The sequence below is a fragment of the Lampris incognitus genome, chromosome 8 (assembly GCF_029633865.1).
Source record: "Lampris incognitus isolate fLamInc1 chromosome 8, fLamInc1.hap2, whole genome shotgun sequence".
Lineage (NCBI taxonomy): Eukaryota > Metazoa > Chordata > Actinopteri > Lampriformes > Lampridae > Lampris > Lampris incognitus.
Genome location: NC_079218.1, coordinates 31,312,502 through 31,322,454, shown reverse-complemented (window position 1 = coordinate 31,322,454; position 9,953 = coordinate 31,312,502). Strand labels below are relative to the sequence as shown.

General features: G+C 42.1%; 1 protein-coding gene across 1 annotated transcript; it reads right to left on the bottom strand.

Moving 5' to 3' along the window:
* Nucleotides 1-3,876: 3,876 nt before the first annotated feature.
* On the bottom strand, nucleotides 3,877-9,225 carry LOC130116353 (olfactory receptor 146-like). The gene is made up of 3 exons (XM_056284270.1): nucleotides 8,333-9,225; nucleotides 6,629-6,695; nucleotides 3,877-3,882 (listed from the first exon to the last, which is right to left on the bottom strand). Exons 1-3 carry the CDS (start codon nucleotides 9,223-9,225, stop codon nucleotides 3,877-3,879), a joined length of 966 nt encoding a protein of 321 aa, XP_056140245.1.
* Between the last annotated feature and the right edge of the window lie 728 nt (nucleotides 9,226-9,953).

The window sequence follows — 9,953 nt, the reverse complement described above, 5'->3', positions numbered from 1 at the left end:
TCAGCCTGCAGTTCACCCCAGGCAGAGACAATGTTGTCGCCGACCTGCTCTCTCGCTCTGTCTCCACCCCAGCTCCACAGACGGACACTGACTGTGTGGAAAAGGACATTGTCCAAATGCTACACACACCCCTCCAGGCCACTGTCTCTCTGCAGGAGCTGAGGGCAGCCTCCGAACAGGACCCTGTCCTCTCCCAGCTCCGCACCTACATCCAGAACGGCTGGCCTCACAAGGTCCCAGAGGAGCTGGCTGCGTTCGCCCGAGTCAGACAGGAGCTCTCCTGCTGGAACGACACCTGCGTGGCACGTGGGTTTTGCACAGTGGTCCCAGCTGCTCTCCGTGCACGTGTTTTGAATACGGCGCATGAAGGCCACCTGGGCATTGTGAAACTGAAACAGCACTGCCGAGACCTGGTGTGGTGGCCGGGGATAGACAGAGATATTGAGGCTCTGGTGAAGGACTGTTCTGCCTGCCTTGTGAGTGGCAAGACTGGCCACCAGGCTCCCCCACCCCTGCAACCTCTCGCCTGGCCCTCTCAGCCCTGGGAACACCTTCAGTCGGACACTTGTGGTGAGATCCATGGAGTTCCCCACCACCAACGCTTCATGGTGGTCGCCTACGATCTACACTCAAAATGGCCTGAACTCACCACTTCCGGCACTGTGACCTCACAGATCATCATCGACTTCCTGGACTCTCTTTTCTCTCGCTGGGGCCTCCCAAAGACCATCACCACTGACAAGGGCCCTCAGCTGGTCTCTGCTGAGTTCACTGCTTATCTCGAAAGCAAGGGCATCCGTTTTATACGCACTGCGTACTACCACCCTCAGGCCAATGGCGGCGTTGAACGTTTTCACCAGTCACTGAAGAACGGCCTCAGAGCACACATGGCCCAAGGGTGCTCTTTCACGCAGGCCATCCATCACACTCTGCTGCACTATCGGGCCATACAGCACTCGACCACAGGCGTCTCCCCAGCCTCTCTCATGCTAGGCCGGGAACTGTGCATGCCCCTTGACAGGTTCCGCCCCTCCACACCCCAGGCACCTCCCTCTGGGGTCAGAGCCTCAGCCACTCGTCAGCAGACGCGGATGAAGCAACGGTTTGACCAGTCAAAACGAACCAGGGTGCCAGACATCAATGTGTCAGACTGGGTCAGGGTCCGCAGGCCCCACAGGGACAATAAAATGGCTTCATACTGGTCTTCTCCTCTCCAAGTCACCCGTCAGCTGGGCCCAGCCACTTACCTCCTCAGCGATGGCACTCGGTGGCACTCCAGTCGTCTACGGAAGGTGTCAGCTTCGCCACACACAGCTGGTGACACAACCTTAGCCATTCCCTCGGCATGGCGAGACGCCCCGGGGCTTCATGCAGCTCCTACACGGGCCCCAGACATTCCTGGGCCTCAGCTTCCCCTGCCTTCTCCGTCCCCACCTCGGCCTGCCCAGCCTCAGGCCGCCCCGTGACCTGTTCGCACACGTTTACGCCCTGGCCACCTAGAGGACTTTGTGTCAACCTTTCATGTTTGAAATCCTGCCGGGGGGGGGGGGGGATGTTATGTCTGCACACATCAACAGTGCTGCATTTGATTTGGTGCTGTTCTATTGTGCTGGGATCGATTGGTGATGCCTGCGGGCTCTGTGTTGTTTGATCGGGTCTGCCTGTGATGCTGTGTCAGTCTAAATAAAGAATGCAACATAGCGGTTGTGTCGAGCGACAGCGCTGTGTCCTGACGTGATTTCTAAATACAATATTGCTCCCTCCAGGTTGAGGATGAGTTGTTGCCTCAAGTGAAGGAGTTCAAGTATATCGGGGTCTCGTTCATGAGTGAGGGTAGGATGGAGCAGGGGATTGACAGGCGGATTGGTGCAATGTCAGCAGTAATGTGGGCGTTGTATCGGACCGTTGTGGCGAAGAGGGAGCTGAGCCGGAAGGCAAAGTGCTCAATTTAATCAAAATCAAATCAAATTAATTTCTCATTGGATAAGGAACAACTCCCTAAAAAAGCCCTTTAACAGGGAGAAAAAATTGGAAGAAACCTCAGGGAAAGCAACAAAGGAGGGATCTCTCTCCCAAGATGGACAGTGTGCAATAGATGTTGTGTTTATGCAATTTACATAATACAACATTGAAAGAGGATAACAGAATTATAATGGACATAAAATTTTTGAAGAATATGGTGAACAGGATGCCAAGCAGTGTCCAGACGCCACCGGAACAGTCCAGGACCCAAGCCATGCGACCAGCATTATCATGTAACGAAAAAAAATATATATGTGAGGAGAGGAATGACAGGCAACGTCCAAGTGGCGACCACCATCACCACGGAGACCTGGGAGGAGAACCGACTGCACGTGCACACAAGGTAGACTCACATGACACCATTCAAACACAGAAAAAGTGAAAGGAGAAGACATCATTCAGCGAGAGAGAAAAAACATGTGAGAGAAGAGAACAGTTTGCAATAGTCATTAGTCATAATCAATTAAGTCATCAACTAGTCATAATCTATATTCTATAATCTCGTCAGCAGAACAGTGGTAGGTAAATTCATTGAGACAGAAAACCAACCTACCATGCAGCATAGGTTGTGAAGCACTCAAAGGCAAAAAATTGTAAGCTAAGGCAAAAAGATGAGTTTTAAGTTTGGATTTAAAGACTCAACTGACTGATTGTCTGATGGCAGCAGGCAGGTTATTCCACAAGAATGGAGCCCAATAGGAAAAGGCCCTGCCACCAGCTGACTTCTTTTCAACTTTGGGTACACACAAGAGCCCTGTATTTTGAGACCGAAGAGCTCGAGTTGGAATGTACGGTTTAAGGAGATCAGACAGGTAAGATGGGGAAAGCCCGTTTAGAATTTTATAAGTCAGCAGAAGCACCTTGTATTCTGATCTAACATGGATAGGAGGCCAATGAAAGGAAGCAAGAATTGGTGTAATATGGTCAAATTTCCTAGATTTAGTTAGGATTCTAGCAGCAGCATTCTGAACCATCTGAAGACTTTTAGTACTAGAATATGGCAAACCTGAAAACAGAACATTACAATAATCAAGTCTGGATGAAACAAATGCATGTATTAGAGTCTCTGCATCAGCCATGGAGAGAAAAGTCCGAATTTTAGCTATGTTACGGATGTGAAAAAAAGGCAGTCTTGGTGATTTCTTTAATGTGCTTATCAAATGAAAGGCTGGGATCAAACGTAACACCAAGATATTTGGCTGCCACAGAGTTGTCAATTGTTATTGTTACTTGATCAAATTGGTGTCTGTGTCTAGCAGGGCCAATGACCAGCATCTCGGTTTTATCCAAATTTAAAAGCAGAAAGTTAAGTGACATCCATTTTTTTCACAGTAGCGAGGCAGGCCTCTCAGTTAGTCATTTGAGTATGATCATCAGCCCTTATAGGCACATGCAGCTGAGTATCATCAGCATAGCAATGGAAATTTATTCCATAACTGCATATAATTTGGCCAAGAGGTGTAATGTAAAGAGAGAAAAGTAGAGGGTCAAGAACTGAGCCCTGAGGCACACCATATTTAACGTCAGAAAATTTTGATATAACATTACTATAGCCGACACAATGTGTTCTTCCAGATAAGTAGGACTTAAGCCAAGAGCGAGCTAAGCCAGAGACACCAAAATTACAATTTAATCTATCTAATAGTATACAGTGATTAATGGTGTCAAAGGCTGCACTGAGGTCCAGTAGTAGAAGCACAAAAGTGGAATCAGAGTCGATAGCTAGTAAAAGATCATTCACCACTCTGGTCAGAGCAGTTTCAGTGGAATGACAGGGCCTGAAAGCTGACTGAAAAGGTTCACATAGATGGTTTTCTTTTATATGGGTCGAACGTTGTTGGTACACAACTCTCTCTAGTCCTTTAGAGAAGAATGGAAGATTAGAGACTGGTTGATAGTTATTAAGAGACCCTGGATCGAGGTGCAGTTTTTCAAGTAGAGGTTTAACCACAGCTGTCTTAAAACTGCTGGGAACAATGCCAGTAGTAAGTGATAAGTTAACAATGTCCAGCCTTGTAGGTCCAAGAAAAGGCCAGACGTCTTTAAAAAGTTTTGCTGGTAAGGGGTCAAGTAGGCAAGCAGTTGGTTTAGAAGCTGACACGAACTTAGTCAAAGTATCAAGAGAGATAGTCTCAAAAGCTGTAATAACTGGGACTGTCAGTGACTCATTGTATGAATTTAGTAAGACAGGATCTGCAGGAGTAGATGGAGTTGAAGAACTAATTTTGTTTCAGATCTCATCAACCTTATTGCAGAAAAAAATCTAGAAATTTATGGGCTGTGAACGGTGAGCAGCTAATAGACGGCTGCATTTTAGTAAGTTTAGATACAGTGTCAAAGAGAAATCTGGGGTTATGTGTATTAACATTTATTAAGTGAGAGAGATACGCTGTTTTGCAGCAGATAAAGCCCGCTTGTATTTCAATAAACACTCATGTCACGATAGATAAAAAACTTCCAATTTTGATTTTCACCATTTACGTTCCAGTCTCCTGCAGGTCCGCTTAAGAGCACGTGTTTCATCATTAAACCAGGTTGTAGGCCTCTTTAGTCACCTATCTCTGGTAGGGAGAGGTGCAACTGAATCGAGGAGACTAGAGAGGACCACATTTAAGCTCTAGTGAAATTTTCAACAGAGTCAGTTACCACAGTGAAAGGAGCCAAGACTTCAGGCAGCTGCTGGCCAAATGCAGCTACAGTGGAGGGACCAATGTGGTGAGTGGCAATTACATCTGTGCTGACATTAACTGGACAGGCCAATAAAGCTTCAAATTTGATGAGAAAATGATCTGATACAGCAGATGTGGTTGGCAAGACATTCAGATCAGAAACAGCTAGCCCTTTAGATAAAACCAAATCAAGGGTGTTACCACTGCAATGAGTCAACTCTTGAACAAACAGTGAACCCAAAAGTATCAACTAGTGCCAGAAAGGCTTTACTTAGAGGATCAGCAGCCTTATTCAGATGAATATTGAAATCACCAAGAATTAGAATCTCATCAGAGTGAGTAACAAGGCTTGAGACAAATTCTCCAAATTCTTTAAGAAATAATGAGTAACATTCCAACCATTCCAACAAAATTAACAGGGCAGTGTATGCTTGAGGTAGTGCACAGATCATAAACAAAATACATAAAAAGGTGACAAAATTTAAAAAAGAAACACTAAGTTGAATAAATTACAAATCAAATGCATTACATAATTTGGTTGCTTGAAAGGAAGCTGCTTGTGCTGAGATGGAGTGGTGAATTTTGGCAATAGTCAGTAATGCATGTTCACAAATGCAAATTAAATTGTTCTTGAGTACAAAGACATTTCAATGTTACATTTTTGTCTTCATTATTTCTGTTAGAATGTTAAATGTAACATATGTATGATTTTCAGTGGATGTAGGGACTATCCACTGTGCCAGACTTAAACTTTTCTTTTGGCTAATTCAAGATGAGTGAGATGCCAGAGACCCTGAGAGACATGGCAGGGAAACAAAGGGCTTTAGAGCTAGAAGACACTCACCTAATGTGCTCTTATTTATGGAGTGCTCTAATAAAAGCATTACATTAACAACTGATATTAAATGTGGTGAGTCTACCTGAGTTGATCAGTTATGATAACCATGAACAAAGTGGGAAAGTAGATTGGTCTAGGCTTACAGAAGACGACTAATCCACCCTAATCCACTGACTGATAAGAGCCTAAGTAATATGGATATACCATTTGATGCTATTCTGTGTGACAGCATTAACTGTAAGAACCAAAACCACAAGCATGATCTATATATAATGTATGATAAAATTGTGAGTTGTCGATATAATGGCAGTAAATCATTCTGCCAAAAAAGGGCTAAACAACATTGTCAGGCCAGGATGGAATGAATATGTAGCTGAGTTACATGTAGAGGCCAAGGAAGCATTTAAAAACTGGGTCTCATCAGGAAAAGCTAGGCATGGCCCACAGTGTGAACAGAAGAAACACGCTAATGCTAGACTTAAATATGATGTGTGTTTTATTAAAAGAAATGAGCAGGCCGTGGGCAAACTCCATGGCCAAAAGGCTTCAGCAGAATAATGTCTATGACTTCTGGGAGGAAGTTAAGGTTATTAATAATAGTAAGATGCCCTTACCATCCAGCATTGATGGGATTACTGGGCCTGACAATATTGCTGAACTCTGGAGAAACCATTATAGAGATATTTTCAATTGTGTAAAAAGTGATGAATTTAATTTTGGTGATGTCTAACAATGATGATGTGGTTATTAGACCTGATGAAGTGTGCTATGCCACTGAGAAATTGTCAGTGAACAAAGCTTGTGGCCTTGACCAAATAACAGCAGGACATCTGAAGCGTGCTAGCCACAGAATCTCAGTGTTAATTGCTGTGCTTTTCTGGATGGTTAATGCATGGCTCTATGTTGTCTGTCTTACTAGTGCCAATCAAAGACAAAACCAGTAAAATAGCCAGCATAGAAAATTATAGGCCAATTGCTCTGGCTAGCATAGTTTCCAAAGTATTAGAACAAATTATCTTGGATAGGCTTCAACAATACATATCAACTACTGACAATCAGTTTGGTTTTAAAAATAAACGGCACAGATTTGTGCATATACTATGCACTGAAGGATGTTGTTAGTAAATATAGACGACATAACACTACAGTATTTATGTGTTTTCTGGATGCATCAAAAGCTTTTGACTGAGTTAATCATGGTAAATTGTTTGTTAACCTACAAGAGCGAGGGGCCCCCTCTTATTTGATAAGGATTGTGCATTGTTGGTATTCACATCAAACCATGCAAGTTAGATGTGGTAAGAGTATATCTGCACCCTTCCTAGTGACTAATGGGGTCCGATAAGGTGGAATACTGTCACCTGTTCTATTCAATTTGTATATGGATGATATCTCTAAAAAGTTAAAAGAGTGTAAGACTGTATGGTGGGGGATGGTCTTATTAACCATCTGATGTACGCCGATGACTTAGTCGTCCTGTCTCCTTGTAGTGCTGGCTTACAGCAACTGTTCAGAATCTGCTAAAGTTATGGTGTGAAGCATGACATTAAATTTAACTGTAAAGAGTGTTGTCATGATTATTAAAACCAAGGAGGATAAGAAGCAAGATTTTCCTTCATTCGTTTTGGCAGACCAAGCACTAAATGGAATGGAAGGAATGGTTTATGTGATGACAATGATGTGCAGCGCCAGTGTTGCAAACTGTATGCACAAGCCAATATGCTGGCACGCAAATTTCATATGTGTACAGATGAGGTTAAAACTGCTCTTGTTAGGGCCTACTGTATTCCACTCTATACAGCCCACTTGGGGTGCAATTATAGCCAAGCAAAAATGAAAAAGCTGCAGGTAGCATATAATGATGCATTCAGAATCTTGCTCAAGCTTCCACGATGGACAAGTGCAAGTCATATGTTTGTGACTATTAATGTTCCCACTTTCATGCTGTGTTGAGGAATTTTATGTATACATTTATGTGTCGATTAATTGACTCCGAAGATGTAATTATAATGCTCTTAACTGAGCCTACACAGAGTGACACAAGGTACTTCTCTTGTTTCTGGAAACACTGGAACAAATGTCTATATAGGTTTTAATCATTGTGGACTTGTGAACTGCTGTTAGTTACATTTTTGTGCTGTCCTGTGTTGTATTTTTCTTTTTAATATGGACCTACCTATGTGTCTGAATAAAGTAAGATTTGATTGTTTGATTGATCGATTAATAACACCTACCCTCTGAAAAGAAAACATCAGTCTCATGATACATGGACATTTTATTTTGGTATACCATTTCAAAATGTTGGGTTTTTATTATGTAGTATTTACTGTGCTGTAATTAATTATCTTTATCCAGTTTGCCTTAAACAGGGTACAAGAGATTTCAGTGTATCATTTAAAAAAATTTTGATACCATTTCTCTGTAATTTTGACAAAATATGATATAAGCAACATGTAAAGGGCATCAGGCAATCATATACTTCTTAAGTGAAATATCTATTGAAATTGTTTTTAGGTATGACAATATGTGTCATGAACACACAACATGAAACACACCACACGTGTGACCATTAAAATTAGACCTAGAGCAACATCGCAAAATAATAATAAAACTAATACACTTTGTTCTAATAACTCCCACAACATACTGGAAATAAAGACAACAATTAAGGCAAATCTATCACTTTCTAGCTGTTCAGCACTTCCGTCATGTTTTATTTATGTATTGACAAACAATATCCCTAGTTTCCACTTTAGGAAATGGCAAAACCTCTCTCCTCCAAAATGCATTTGATAAGAATCTGCGGATCTCTGCAGACTGCACCCCATATATGATGGGGTTGAGGACACCAGGGATTATGTGAAAAAGAATGGCGGCGAGTTTCCGATGATCTGAGTACTGTGAAAAGCGATGCAGAGCAATGACTAACATTCCACATAAAAGCATAATCAGGTATGCAAACAGGTGGGTACTGCAGGTCTTCAAGGCTTTACCATTTAATGACTTGTTTTTACTGGTCAGGCAGACAATGGTGATCTTACCATAGGTGAGGACCACACTACCTATAGAGGCAGTAAACAGGACCACACTGAAGGTAAGGCCATAGATGTTATTAATGAAAACATTCTCACAGGAGAGCTTAAACAATGAGACGTTGTCACAATAAGGATTTAGGATTAGAGTCCTGCATCTGTTAAGTCGTAAGGTCAGGCCGAGCAGAATCGCCACTAAGATGAAGGCCGAACCCCAGGCAGACGCAGTCAGCTTTATCACCATTTTGTTATTCATGATGGTGGAGTAGTGTAAGGGGTTGCAGATGGCCACATACCTGTCGAAGGCCATTACCATCAGTGCTGTGTGAGATGTGGTGCCGAACATGTGTGTGGTGAAAGCTTGAACTACACACTCATAGTAACTGATGAGGCGTTGAGAAGGGGGTAGCAAGATGTCTGACAACAGCCGTGGCACCATGATGGAGTTTCCAACTATGTCATTGAGGGGCAAGTTACAGAAAAGCAGATACATAGGCTGGTGAAGGGTCTCCTTCGTGTAAACCAAAGCTACAATTCCCACATTTGTAAACATTATAAATAGGTAGGAGAAAAAGAAGAAGAAAAACACTGGGTACATAAAATCATCTGTGACCTTTAACCCCTCCAGCCGCAGCGTGAGACTGTTATAGGTGTAGTTCTCCATCAACCTGAATTGAAGGACAGAAAATGGGGTGTTAATGTTTCACATACAAAACAAAACAATTGAAAGATACCATATCTCAAGTGATATGCTCGATGACAAACCTACCATACATTTTAACAAAGGAAAGCTTTTTTCAACAAATAACTTTGTTTAAAAAAAAAGACAATTATCGTTTTACTTAATATTTTTCTTAATGATTTTATCGTTTTTGCCACAGCAAGTTTAAAATTTTAATCAGAACTTTCTGATGAGCATTTGTCACCACTTTTCCTGCTTCTGCTCTCCCTTTGTTCAGGTTTGTTGTTGTAGGAGTTACATACTCACCGGCCGACCTTCAGCAGAAAATAAAAACCTCTTGTCTTTCTCTTCTTTTATAGGTGTGTGATTGTGTCGCCTGGGGAAACACTTTATCACAGATGGTATGTGATGTAATATTAAATCAAAAACATGGGGACCATGGCAATTGTCAACATTTTGTTTAGATGAAAGTGAAAGAGAAAAACACAATCTCACTAATTGCAATCATGGCATGACAGAATATTGATTTGAAAGATGTTTAGCTGTGTTATTTTGAAATAAACTCTAGGTTTACATGAACTTGTTCTTTGAAAATGACATATGGAGTTTTGAATATTTCTATTGCTATGACTATGACTTTGGTAGATCTGATGTAATAATGAACAGTGAATCCATTCAGTTATATTTGAAATGGTATATATTTACCCTGG

Excerpts from the sequence above, each read along its gene's own strand:
- LOC130116353 (XM_056284270.1), bottom strand. The coding sequence starts at position 9,225 with ATGGAGAACTACACCTATAACAGTCTCACGCTGCGGCTGGAGGGGTTA. Across the intron at positions 6,696-8,332 it reads GTGCAGTCTGCAGAGATCCG|CCAGAAAACACATAAATACT; the intron begins CAGATTCTTATC and ends CTTTTGATGCAT.